We start from the raw sequence: 13,941 nt of genomic DNA, 5'->3' as shown, positions 1-13,941 counted from the left end.
AAAAGGTGTGCCGCAGGTTTTGATAGCGTCAGCAATTAAGGTGAGTCATGAATGTTGGGTACAGTCAATGCTATTTTGTATGGCTACAGGCACGCGTATGTCACAGTTTGCTGACGGCTGCATATCGCATGTTACATGTGGTAACCCAGAACATCCAGATGCAGAGAAGCACGACGCCATGCTGGTCTCCGAGCGGCAAGGCACGTCTCAGGCTGCGCCCTGCGCACTGAGAACTCGACGGCCTTTTTCAGCAGGTCTGCGGTGCTGCTTCTCAGGCTCAGTCTCCGGTTGCGCTGTAGATCTGGGACTTGAGGAGATCCCGAAGAAAAAATCCAGAGGAGTCATCAAACAATCTCCGAAATGATCTTGAAATCATTGTTAGAGTATCAGAATGTTGGAGTATTGAACAATATCATACATATCTGGGATAGTTCTTTAGGAAATCAATCAATTGAGTTTATAGTTGCAACCACTTTCATTATCCTAGGGTCAAGGTATAAAGGCAAAAACGATGTTAAAACCAACCTGTTTTTTACTTGAGAGCTTGTTTTTATGGAAAAGCTTCGGGTGCTTATTTCTATTTTATTAATGACAAGAACAACAGCAGACATGTCCCACGGACTTTTAAAGGTCGCAGTAGGTCACTCACTTCAAACGGCCGAGGTCAACATTTTGTTTCAGGAACATACTACCGAGGCGTATTCCCTGACGCTTGATTCGAATGGCAAAATAGGAGCAATCTCGTATCTATTTGGTCACCTTGGCCTTATTAAGGTCAAATAAGTTCACTGTCCTCACCGACCTTCCCTTAGAACAGTAATCTAGCCTCACGACGGTTGCATGAGGATCTCTAGGAACACTTGGGACATCTATCTGAGGTTTGACCTTGTTTGACCTTATTTGACCCCAAGGTCATCACCTAGGAACCGCAAATTTTGACACAAGTGAGTTCACGTACAGGCTGTTTACCGGTGAATTTGGTGTCCCTAGTTACGTTAGTTGTTTAGATCACTCAAAGTGACCTCCGTCCACCCGAGCGAAGGGTGCTCAGCCGGCCGCCCGGGCCCGTGTTAAAGCATACGATGCTGGTGATCCGTGCATTCCTTTTAGGCACACGCTTTACTTCAGTTAGCATGTAGGTCGGGTGACGGACGATTGCGCTCCATATAGTTGCATGACATATCCTCATTTATGAAAGGATGTGTGCAGGGACGGGCCAGCAGGCGTGTTGTGAAAACATGTGCGTGCAAGATTTGTCATATATTTGTCATATATATATATATATATATATATATATATATATATATATATACATATATGCTGCTCTGCGTTCTGTAGACCAATGTTACCGCGTCTTCAGTAAGTGCTGCAGCTTAGGGGTAAACCGTGCAGTTGTACTACATGAAGATGCGAAAAATTAATGTCTGGCTCCTAGCTCCTGGCTTTTCGGCATTGTGAGTTCGAAGTTCTTATGCGGAGTTAACGATCTTCAGCATACCCAAAGGTACTGGTTAAGCGACGCTATAGTGCTAGACGTGTTAGATAACAAATATAGACAGTGCTCAATATATAGAGCTGCATTAGCTCTCAAGAGTGACCAGGGTCCCGACACGGCTTATCAATCCATGGGCTATGTGAATCTGGCAGCCAGTGACGCACTCGCGGGGAGTAGATTTCTTACTAGATAAGGCGTCCAATCACCAACGGCCAATCGCAGACCCTCCCCATGGAATGTCTGCCAATCCTTCCGCTATCCATCAACTAGTTTTCAAATCACACCACGTGACTGCTGCGTGCCGCAGCAGAACTCTGGCCGCGTGACCACCACCATCAGGATGATCATCACGTGATTGCTGCGTGCCGTAGCAGAACTCTGGCCGCATACCCACCACTATCAGGATGATCATCATCATTATCGTGAATTCAGTACGAAATGTTCGATGTATACATATATATATATATATATATATATATATATATATATATATAGCAAGATAGATAGATAGATAGATAGATTGCTTTTGATGCTTGATATAAGGCAATCGGATATGTGTTACGCGTTAAAAGCGATGATGCGACCATGGTGAAAATAAGCACCTAGAGGGTGAGAAAAGCACAAAGGCAAACACTATCATCGATGTCGCATAACTAAAATATCGATATGAACACTGTACGGCTCCAGGGAGGCGGAGGGGGGGGGGAGCATAACGGCATGATTTAATGCAAAATGAGATCACAACAGGTCTAATGCTAGTGCCTTGACGTGCTAACAAATTTTTCACTGCATCTATCAGAACGGCCATGCTTTGTCGTTCTTGACCTCTGGTGACCTCACATATGCCCTAATCTCAAAAGTTTTACTTGCATTCTTGATGATTTGACGGCACATTCACAAAGGTTTCTTCGTTTTTCTCATAAGACGTCTGGACATTAGAGAAATCAGGGGGGCCTGCGACTTCCTCCTCGGCTGATAAAAGAAGGGCTCAAGTAACGTTTTGAATTAAGAGCTCATATTAATATGTGCTCGGCAGGGCCTGACTGCAACCGCGCTCGGCCGGAAGGGGAAATTCGTAAAGGTATCGCCAAATCACGAAGGGTGCACACCACACTTTTGATCTTAGGGCATATGTGAGCTCACCGGAGGTTACGAATGGCCAAAAAAATGGTCCATGGTAGAATGGTATGGTCCAATGGTCCAATGGTAGATGCAGCTAAAACATATGCTAATGCGTCAAGATGGATACTAAGCTCACAGAGGCAGGCGTTAAGACTGGGGAGCCTATGTCCAAACATTTTTGCTTTCCACAAGGATCAGATCAGGTCGGTCGCCGTCCGAATTTAGTCTACGAGTGGCCTACAATGATTTTCATTTTCTTTTCTATCACGATGTGCTTCTGACTAAGATTGTTTTAATAGATGCGGCTATGGAAGGAAAGCATCCCAGGCACAAAACTACCATTTTAGGCTGACCAAGAGGTCCCGCTGAGATCTCAAAGGCAGAGTTTTGTGTATGCCTTGTGCATCATTCCAATGCTTAACATGCTCGTGAGCTGACATACATTGATAATGCAAGCTTAGACGCAACATTCCGAAAACTGTGCCAAGCACGTTGTCCAGAACATGATTTTTACTGTGTGTGAGCTAATTGATACACAAGTCATCAGTATAGTTCAGTTCAAAACAATGTCTGAGCGCGTGTTTTACTTACCAGCGTACATGACCGGTAGCCCGCACGTGAAGAGGACAGCTAGCACATTCACGTGAAAGGTAGCACAGCCTCTCACCACAGCCCACATGGTTGGTGCAGCAGGCCCTGGCTTACGCGACCCGCGCCGTCTGACTGCTAGGGCCAACTGAGGCGGTTGGACTCGACCCTCGGTGCCCGGCCGCTCGGAGCGACTCGGGTGGTCCGACTCGACCCCGCCCGTTGGGCTGCTAGGGCCAACTGAGGCGGTCAGACTCGACCCCGCCCGTTGGGCTGCTCGCAGCAACTGGCACAGTCTGGCTTGCTTTTCTTCGACGCCTGCATTAAAACGGGGCACTTCGCTGCAGGCTTCAGTCCTCTTCAGTCGTTTCCCTGCCCATGTGTGTTGCGTTTTTATGCAGTCTCTCCGAGGGACTGGATACACCACTTTCCTTGCTATGCCGTCTGATTGTTTTGCCCTGGCGACCTGATGTCATAGCCGGGCTGGGGAGCTTCTGGCTGGAGGTCAGGAAAAGAGCTACGCTAAGCCGGCTTGTGCTATCCGGCGCAGAGCAAGGGTCAGGCGCAAGCTAAATTACTTTAAACCGGCTAATTCTGTCCGGCATCAATTCAGGCACCGAGCGCATGAAAAACGCGTTCGGAATTAGGTCAGTACGGCGAATTTCTTCTGATAGCAATTGCAAAGTAAGTTACGGGACGCACTCATACATTTATTCATCGACAACAGTACGCGTGGATGACGGATGCCCACTTCATCGCAGCAGAGGTTTTCTTGTACGGTAGCTGGCGGGCCCCGGCTCCCTGGCTAGGTCCGTTGGCGACCTCATTCAGGGCGCTCTCCGCTGCAAATTGGGGAAGCCGCCCTGGCAAGAGGTTGCTTGCTTGCTTGCGGTGTTGTGTTATGTCATCCGGGAAAAGGCCAACTAGAAAAAGCCCGGATTCCTCAACTAATTGGGAAAAGCAACACGTTTTGGCCGAATTGAGGGGAAGCAAAACGTCTTGGCAATAGCCTACTTGGCCTTTGAAGCAGTCTTACGAGGCGTGCAAGAAAAATCTTGAGTCCGTACTGATGAGCGTTTGTCTAATAGTGTCTTTTTTAAACAAAGCATCGTGTACGACAGATTGCGATCATCTGAGGCGCGTAATCCATATGATTGTCTACAAGGCGTTTAGCTTTACTATATGCTGGCTGCAGAGATATGCAGCTCTTGTGCGGCCGTCCCCTTTGGAAGCGTGGGTATGTACAAATAAACACACACACACACACACACACACACACACACACACACACACACACGCACACACGCACACACGCACACACCACCACGCACCACACACACACACACACACACACACACACACACACACACACACACACACCCCTGTTTGTAAGCCCTCCCAAGTGGGGACCGCGCTGGACTACTACCGAGTGGGGACCACTTACACACCTCTTTAAACATGAGCTAGCGTTACGAAATTAACATCTTAGTGCTGCTGAAAACCCGAGGAGTGCGATGGTAAGCATTTCGTAGGTCTAGCGATAAGGGATCAATATCCGTAGGATGCTGCGAAGCGGGGACCAGCTAATATGACGTCAAAGGTGCGTCATACGCCTTACACTTATCAAGCTAGGGACCGGTCTCCGCATTGTAATGTGTATCTAAATTGTCTTCATTGATGACATGGAAAGAAAGGGAATTTGGGTGATAACGTCGGTTCGGTCACGTTGGCGAACCAACTGACAGGGAAATGGAACTTGGTTGCTGATGCCTTACCCGCACATTCTTTGTTTTTGAAGGAGCCGTGATATTCATGTTGATCTGTGTTATATTATGTCATACTTGTATTACATTGTATTATATTGCTGTATCTGCATTATATTGCATAATATAATTTTATATTTGTATTTTATTGTAATATGTTACGTATGTAATATATTATATATATTTTATTATATATAATATAATATAATATAATATATTATATATAATTAATTATATATAATATATAATTACGTATAATATGTAATATGTTACGTGATCTTCCCATTATGTTGCATTATGTTGTTATATTTGTATTATATTGTATTATATTATGTTATATTTGACGCATGGTACGAGCTACACGCAACTTTTCGATTTGCAGCAGATGATTTTCACTTCTTATGCCTACTCTTATGCTACATGTTATGCCTTGTTCATTACAGTTCAAAAATTATGTCTCTTCGTCTGTGTTCGAAATTTTTTCCAAGTTGACGCCAAAACTTTGTCAAGACAGGACGCCTAACATTGTGTGCGAATTAAAAGTTGCGGAACTATGTGGGATTACATCACATTTAGGTGGTTGATTTCAAAGCATGAATAATGCGTAAAATGAAAACAGTACACAAATCTGAACCTCCTTGCATTTTTCAACATTCCGAGTTCTTCCGCTGATGTCCTTTCATTACCCGTCTTCCGTACCTGGCCGGTACCTGTCCGACCAGCCCACAGCATAGATGAAGAACAATCACAATAACAAATCACTGCCTTGGTTGGAGTCAGGCAACGCCATATGACCTCAGCAGGTGAGTGCATCGTGAAGCCCCAATGATGACGACGATAACCACGATCAATCGATAGTCCTGGTCGACAATGATCGCCGAGTCCAGATCGACGACGATCTGGAGCAGGTCAGGTCAGTCGGCTATGCAGGTCACACAATCGGTTTCAAACCTCTTGACATAGGTCACTACTGCAATCTGTAAGGCAATGTTGAGGTGTCCCGACGCGGGCTTTCTGCTATTCATTTTTAGTTTTTGTGTTATTTCCATGTGGGGAGGGCAGCATGAGACAGCAAATCCATCAGTTCCGATCACGGTCCACCACAAACACACTCTTGTGCAAAAGGTTTCTTAGTTTGTTTGCAAACGGGTCAAACAGCCTCACCGCAAAGTAGGGGTTGCAACATAACACAACAGAGGATCTAACGTCCGGAGCCTCTCGAGCTTGCAGGTAAAAGAACATTGCCACCGCAAGGCAGCGATTGCACACAACACAGCAGGGGATCTAGACATGCAGCATTCCAAGCTTTCAGCTGAAACTACATTTCCATGGCACACTTGTGCTTCTGGATCACATTGTATGTACAGAACTTAACATCCTTCCAGGAACGCCGGCACAGTGCAGACTCCTCCTTCCGTGCCGCTAGGCAGCCTGCCATTCCTGGGCACTTCAGAGAACCGATAAATGGCTTCATGCGCCTCTGTGTAGCCTCCTTTTCTCTTTCAGTCTACAGCACGACCTTCCTTTTGGTTTTGGGCTTCCTTTTATTAATCCTTGGCCCCTTGGGTGGTCCGCTTTCTGCTTCAGCTTGGGGAATCGGATATATAGATCGCAATAATGCTAGTGCTGTCGTTCATGTCGACACTGGGAGCGGGATCACCTTCGACGACATTGTCACTGCTGGGGTCAAGGTCATCCAGGGTCTTTCCTGCGAATCCGCCGATCCCTTTGGCCATCGCGAGTAGTATTTTACTCACTTTGGCAGCATGCACCGTCTTTTCGGGAAGTCTATAGAACTGCCTGCGAACCCGTATGTCATGGCCCATAAAGCCGGCCACGATATCCATTTCAATCTCGCTCAGTCGCAGCAGCTGCAGCATAGTGGCCACATGCTTTCTGTACTTCGTGGCTGTGATGTTGTTGACACGTGCCTTTCGCGCGAATGTCCGCACCCAGCCGCTGCCTCTGAGCGTGCTCGCATCTGGGGCCGCGCTGTTGACGAAAATGTGTGGACGGTCGAGAGGGATCCCAACGTCTTTTCTTTGCTGCGATCAGCTGATCAAGCTTCCCTCGCATTGTGGCTGTCAGCGTGATGGGCACATCGCCTCGTTTTTTGCCCCGAACCACTACATGTCCCAGCGAATGGCATGGCTCTCGCTCTAAAGGAGACAGGTGCTGCAGGACGTCTTCATTGAGAGTTTGGTCCCTCTCAGTGTATGATCTGACCGTAGGCCTTGACGCTTCTCCCGGCCTTCGCCGGTTAAACAAAATGATGGATGCCCGCGCAGTCTCCGACAATTTAACATAGTTCTTGATAAAGCGTTCCTCTTCCCACAGCCCCCGAGCCTGCACCTCCTTCGTTACACTCTGAACATCCGCATTGAGGGGAAGGTCGACGGGCTTATTCCACTTCTTTTCCTGGAGAGTGGTAAGCGAACGAGAAGACACGTGTAGCTTCCAATCTCGTTGGTAGAGCAGGAGGAAATCGTCCGCAGCCGTCTTCGGGGTGGCGTCTTCGTTGGTGGTCCCGCGCGTTTTCAGTATGCCCGCGCATTCACTGAGGCCATAACCAAGCTTGAGAGCAAGCGATGGGTTATGATATTTGCCCTCCTTCACACCGGCCAGGTTCTTGACCGCGCCTACCACTTCCACGAACTTTGCGGGGTGAATAAACATCTCTAGACCTGATCCTGGGCTTGATACATTCAGCTCCAGCAGCAGTCGTCCCAGCTGCCGCATTTTTTCTCTGATGTGTGCATGCTGGTGGCGCTCGTGGCCCAATCTTGTGTAGAGACGGGCCCCGAACTCCATGATAAGGGCATCATGCCTGCAAGTGGACGGAATACTATCGTCTCACATCTTCGCCATCTGGTTTTCTAAACCAGCCGCGGCATCTTTGTGGCACGGCAGCAGGGACCTTCCCTGGGACTGGACTCCGCCCCCAGAGGCAGTTTTCTCATGGGCGTGGCACCGATGCCGAAAGAGGCTGCGTCTAGAAAAGAAACCGTGAAACCTTCCACATGGCAGCATATCTTCCACGTTGATATTCATATCTTGAGGTGGACGCCTCTTGGGACGATCGTTCCTCGCCCATCTCGGAAAACAGCAGAGATATGTTTGAAATTGCCTTTATGAATGATACCTTCCAGAGTGACTCTCCTCTCCCTTGATCCTCTTGGAAAGGCGAGTGCGTCAAGTACGTCGGGTTCTTGTTTATGCTTCCGGAAAAGATGGCCCGCAAGTTTTGTGTGCAGGGTACCACAATAGGGACAAACGTTCCGCTTTAGGGATAGCTTTCTTGTTTTAGGAGATTTTTCAACAGAGACATTGTGTTCGCCGGAAGCCCTACTACTGTTCTTGGCCACTACCTGGGCCTCATCCTGGTCCTCGTTCCTCGTTCTCGCCTTTGACTTCCTCCACATCCTAGCTCTCGTCCATATCCTTGAAGTAGCCCATGTCCTCGTCCTCATCCATGTCCCCGTCCATGTCCTGGTCCTCATCCTCATTCGTGTCCGTTGCTGGCCGCGGGTCGGGGAGGTACGTAGGATCTTCATCTTCATTGTCATCAGGAATGAGGCCAGAAGCATCATTATCATGATCTGCGGACAGACCGATCGCCATTGGTTACCTAACGACGAGTATTAAGCAAAAACGAAAACAAAAAAACCAGTACATCGGAAGAAGGATCGTTCGGGTTACTCAACGATGCGCTACAGTGCCAGACCTATCGGAGTTGCGATTCTTTTGCCGAGGGGACCGAGACATAACGCGCCGGTGGTCAGAGGCGAATCAGAGTACTTCGGGCTCCGAAGCCAACGCCTTAGCCAACTAAGCCACATGGCCAAGTGGCTGTTTAACCAAGGGGACATCGATTCATGGGGCGTCGGTCTACTGACCCCGCTCGGTGCTAGGGTACGGGCAAGTGCATGATTGGCCACAGTTACTCTGTGATGCCTACTACATTGGATCACGTTGGTGCGTGTGTCCATGCGCATGTTCAAATTCTATGAACAGTTTCTTTCATGGACGGAACAAAAATGTTCGTGATGACGGGTATCTTGGCAAGTACAAAAGAACCACTTTATATTTAACTAAAAGCAAGTAAAAAACAATGACGACACACAAGCTGCAAAACGTTACGAAGCAAAGCAATGAGCAAATTTCCCGCGCAGAGCAGTTGGGACTTGCAGCAATGACACACAGTCTGTGCCATGACACGTTATTTTGTTAGGTGGTATGTACCACTGATCAGTTTTAAACCCAAACAGAGCACAATCACCCTTGGTTGCTACACCCACTCTCAAAGGGCACTGTGCCGTCTGATGCTCTCGTCTTATGCTGCTGCTCATGCTTCATTCAATGCTTTAAGAAACTTTTTTGAACCATGCACCAACCTTTCTCAAAATATAACCGAATTAGGCTTGGGGGCACTCTTTCTCTTGAAACCCATGTAGGAACTCTGAAATAAGTCGAAAAATGTGAGAATGCCCGCCAATTAGGCAAGCAGAAGACAACTAGTGGCCAGGAGTGGCACACGGAAAAACTTGGGGGCCCTGGAGTGGCCAGAAGGGGCCTTAAGAATAGTCAGAGAATTCTGTATTTGTAAAATCAAGCAAAGAAACGTTGGCTCTTACTCTATACGATCATTTTCTCATGCGCGCGGAAAAAAAGCATTTAGGAGGCCCTGGAACACCCTGGAGACCCGTTTCATTAATTTTATGACGCTGTTTTTATCGTACAATCATACCCTCGCCTAACGATCATAACACATCAGCATGGAAGACGTCAGGGCTAGTTGCTAGCATCGCCGAAAATCCACGCCTTCCCAGGGCACGCGCATGGGTATAGATAGCTCACGTGTCTTTGGTTGCACCACTGCCAGGCATGGGTAAGAGAACCGGGGATGGATAGGGGCAGGGGCTAAAACCTACATGCTACTGAAAATTTAACATTGGCCCTTTGAGCGTTCACTGCAAAAATAGTCCATTGACTACCATCTTTTGCTTGGTTGGGTAATGGGCCCCTGGGCGCATGGGTCGTAGGGTTTTCCACGGCACGCACATTGGTCATGGGTTTTGTCGAGGTCTTTGGAGAAAAGGGGATCGGACAGCCCGTTTGCCTCCCATCTCGGCACCGCCCATGCTCATTTTCAGGTAAGTATAACAATGCATATATCGGTTTATTCATGCTCTGAAGAGCTATGCCAAGAAACGCATAGACGAAGCACTCAAGTCGTTCAGTCTTTCACTGAATGTCTTAAAAATCGGCACACGGCTGTTCAAACGAAACGCAATGCACGAGTGTCATTCACTGAGGTCCTACCAACAAGGATCACTTGTTAGCTCGAGGAGATTGGGACAATGTATGCTCTTACCTGAAGCCACTATACTTCACCAGTGTAAACATGCCATCTTTGCTAGTGATATGCTGAATAACTTCAAGCGGTATGATTGGTGCCTGTAACAGTAAGCACGAGCACTTGTAAAACACAACACATGTTGGTTGCCTTTTGACTGTACCAAACAGGTAGAGAAACATATGTTAAGCCCGCGCGTATAGGAAACCAGACGTACGGGGTTCGATTCGCTGCCTGGTCCAGCCTTCCTGCCAGGGCAGACGCCATAAACTGGGAAGAGAAGGCTGACCACTGAATTGGGATTGTCTGCATCACAAGTCGGTGGGGAGCTAAAGTCGTCCACCGGGAGAGGAAACCAAACCCCTGCAAAAACATGTAATCCAGACATATGCGAGACGCACGTCAGGATTACAAAAGATCAATTACGCAAGACCCGTCAACCCTGTTCACGTGTCTGTTCACACATAAAATGCATGAATACAATATCATCAAGTCTGTTTACCAGAAATCTATCAGTTCCTGGAATGCCACCTTTTTGGCCGCCATGCTTTCTTCCATGAAGTGAATGCCAGTTTTCATCACAAGCTAGCATTACATCACATGGTCAAGGGAAAGGTATTAGAGGGAACACTTTATTCATCGCAGGTCTCCAAATCGCAAGAGCAAATCATACCGATTTAAGAGCAATGGCAAATGAATGGCTTTCTTAAAGATGAGTGGGGGACGGTAATAAAATGACGATACGTATCCCACATTGCTTGTACTTGCTAAGTATTGCTTGTCGCGTATATCCTGAACCCACCACCAAAATAGTGACATGTTTGTTTTCATGTCAATCAGACCCACTGACCCTAGTGTTTAGGGCCAGTACACCGGTCATGTCATATCGGTAACACCTGACCAGCCCGAACGAAAGCCAGAAGCTGACTAAGTATGAAACAGAAGGCGTTTTAAAATGTTTTACTCGATCAACCCGCGCGCTTGCGTATGAAACAGAAGGCGTTTTAAAATGTTTACTCGATCAACCCGCGCGCTTGCTAAGCAGTCTAGGCCGTTTATTTTACAATTTTGTAAATTGACATGCGGAGAGAATGACCATTCAAAGCATCAATAATTATTGGCAAGGCGGTGAAATATTTGCATCTGTCTGTCGAATTTTCATAACTGCTAATGCGTGCTAAGGATGAACCAAAAACACCGAAGATTAAATGTATATCTTTCTTCAACTTTTGAACAGCACTTTTGGGCAGCACACCGGAACCGACGATCAAAGGCCCGTTTGGAGGGTATAAGGGTCTAAAGAACTGACTGTAGGTCACGCAAAGAATCGCGGCCCGCAGGGTCGCGACTTAAAATACTATTCAGAGGTCCCCTTGCACCGTTTTAGGATCCCCCCCCCCCCCCCCCCCCTGAGACAATCGGCCCGAGACCACGAACACCGAACAGTCGGCTCCATGTCCGTCTGAGCCCTTGAGACCCATTTCCCAAGCAGAAACAGGGCGGGGGCTCGCGATTTGTAATGTTCGGGGTCCCTGGTACAATGAAGGGCTTCTGTGTCGGTTAGGGGCCACCGTGTCGAACTGTGGCGGCAAGCAGCCCCGAGTCAGAGCGATTTTGAGGGGGCCCAAAGAGGGGCCGAAGGGTCTCTCGAGACCAAATATGGACCAAAGACTAATATAAGAGACCAAATACTAATATAAGATTAGAAGAGTCCGAAGGGCTGGCTGTAGGTCACATTAAGGACCCCCGCTCGTAGGGTCATGATCTCAAATGTCAGTAAGATGATCTTTGGCACCGGTAGGGACCCCTGAGACAGAAAACTCCTCTATTTCGGTCAGCGATCGCGAACAACGAACAGTCAGCTCCGTGTTGGTCTGAGCTCAATAAGAAAAACATGTCTTCAGTAACAAATGGGTCATATGAGGCGATTTGGGGGGGGGGGGGATTTTACTATCAGGGTGTCCCCTGTCAATCCTGTGCCCCCCCCCCCCCCTTATGAAACCTCTGGCTGCGCCCCCTGCTGCTCCCTATTGGTTAAAAGGTACACGTTAAGCTTTCAGTTTGTGATTTATCTAACAGAGTGGACATATTCTCGTCTTATTTTGCTACTTCCTTTGCAGGCTACGCCCTTGATTTAGCTGCTCCCCAGCACCACCACAAATCACTACAGTCCACAAATTATGGTAGGTTAAACTATGTTTTGCCTGGAATTGAGAACATAGAGGGTGGAAAGCATATGTAATATGCACATTTTCAACAGATTAATGAGTTGGGCCAGGTATCTAGTATCTACTGTGTTATCTCATGGAAACTGAACTAAAAACAAAAGAATTGCACCTCCAGGTTACAAAAGACTGCTACATCAAGCAGCTGTGGAAGGGTCCAAGGAATGCATTGGTCGAAAAGTTGAGTTTTGATGTTTTATTAACTGACAAATCATTCTGACATGACGTGGTGTGAGCAGGCAGGAAAAGCTAATTGCTCCCCATGACGTAGAGGGCCACAAGCAGATCAGTCCGCAGATCGCTATGCTTTTATGGCCATGCTGGTCAAAGTTGCATTCATTCTGAAGTGATTAAGCACGCATTAATTGCAGGTTCCAAAAAGCATGGCTGTTCACATCTCGTGTGTTGATCTGCTGGTTGAAGGGCTTTAAGGTTTCCTGCCATCACTACTCGATATCAGGGTTCACGTTTCCTATTCCGTTAGGGAAGGGGGGGTACTAGGCCCCCCCTCCGAAATCTAGCTACAGCTGTCAACTAAGAAATGAAATGGCGCCAAATTCAGAGAGAAATTGGTTTGTTGATGATCTTTGGGATAGGCTTCATCATTTCACAAGTTTTGGCACCCCCCCCCCAAAGCCCCCCCCTACTCACTTTATGTACCTACGCCCCCACTCAGTGCATGCAGGTAAGGTGAGAATGGTGCACCCCGTTGAGGGGTAAATAGGAACATGAGGTGAAAAGCACGCTGATCCCTCCCCCCTTCCCCCTCCCCCTCCCCTCTTCCCGTCGACAGCTACACGGGATGCAACGCTAAGACAGCCGCGCAACTCCCAAGTTGGAAGACTTTGCACTGCCCCACATAACGCTGCGCACCTAATGCTTGCCCCCTTCCTCCTTCATGGCTACAGAGGTTTTAACGGTAAAACTGCCGCACCGCCATCAAGTTGAAAGAATTTCCCCCGTCCCTGACACTGCAGTGCACCCGAGCACGAGACACTTCATGCACTTAAAAAACAGAGCTTCCAGTACAGAACATCATGCAGCTATCAGCACTCACCACATCGTGACAGCCCACAGGAACACCACTACGTACCACGCAGTTACATCTCACGTCCCTCGATCGCGCGACGCCACACCAGCCGAGCGACGCGACACCTCCACGGCATTCCAACTCGCGGCCAAGGTCTGCCATAACAATCAGTAGTGATGGGTACTACGCATGTGCCCCTGCCAAACCACATGATTGTTAATGTTTGGTCATTATTAAACGTCTGAAGGCATATAGAAAAAACTGCTGTTTATCATCTAGTTACTTCAGCCAATTCTGTCGTGTGAAATCAACTTTACATGGTGTGTTCAAGGTGACAACAAGATCAGCACACCTCTACTCAA

General features: G+C 47.8%; 1 protein-coding gene across 3 annotated transcripts; it reads right to left on the bottom strand.

The window, feature by feature from the left end:
- Positions 1-5,980: 5,980 nt before the first annotated feature.
- Positions 5,981-13,683, bottom strand: LOC119101730 (uncharacterized). 3 transcript variants are annotated; one of them, XM_037225148.1, is made up of 3 exons: positions 13,607-13,683; positions 10,343-10,425; positions 5,981-8,567 (listed from the first exon to the last, which is right to left on the bottom strand). In XM_037225148.1, the coding sequence occupies exon 3, from the start codon at positions 7,777-7,779 to the stop codon at positions 6,817-6,819; it is 963 nt and encodes a 320-aa protein (XP_037081043.1). In that variant the 5' UTR covers positions 7,780-8,567; positions 10,343-10,425; positions 13,607-13,683; the 3' UTR covers positions 5,981-6,816. The 3 variants fall into 3 exon arrangements, with proteins under 3 accessions (XP_037081043.1, XP_037081046.1, XP_037081045.1); XM_037225151.1 differs by lacking the exon at positions 10,343-10,425 and having other exon boundaries at positions 13,607-13,625; XM_037225150.1 differs by lacking the exons at positions 10,343-10,425; positions 13,607-13,683 and adding an exon at positions 9,363-9,397.
- Between the last annotated feature and the right edge of the window lie 258 nt (positions 13,684-13,941).

The sequence above is a fragment of the Pollicipes pollicipes genome, unplaced genomic scaffold, assembly GCF_011947565.3.
Source record: "Pollicipes pollicipes isolate AB1234 unplaced genomic scaffold, Ppol_2.1 Scaffold_4881;HRSCAF=5763_pilon_pilon_pilon, whole genome shotgun sequence".
Lineage (NCBI taxonomy): Eukaryota > Metazoa > Arthropoda > Thecostraca > Pollicipedomorpha > Pollicipedidae > Pollicipes > Pollicipes pollicipes.
The sequence above is the reverse complement of the archived record's forward strand: the minus strand, read 5'-3'. Positions and strand labels throughout refer to the sequence as shown.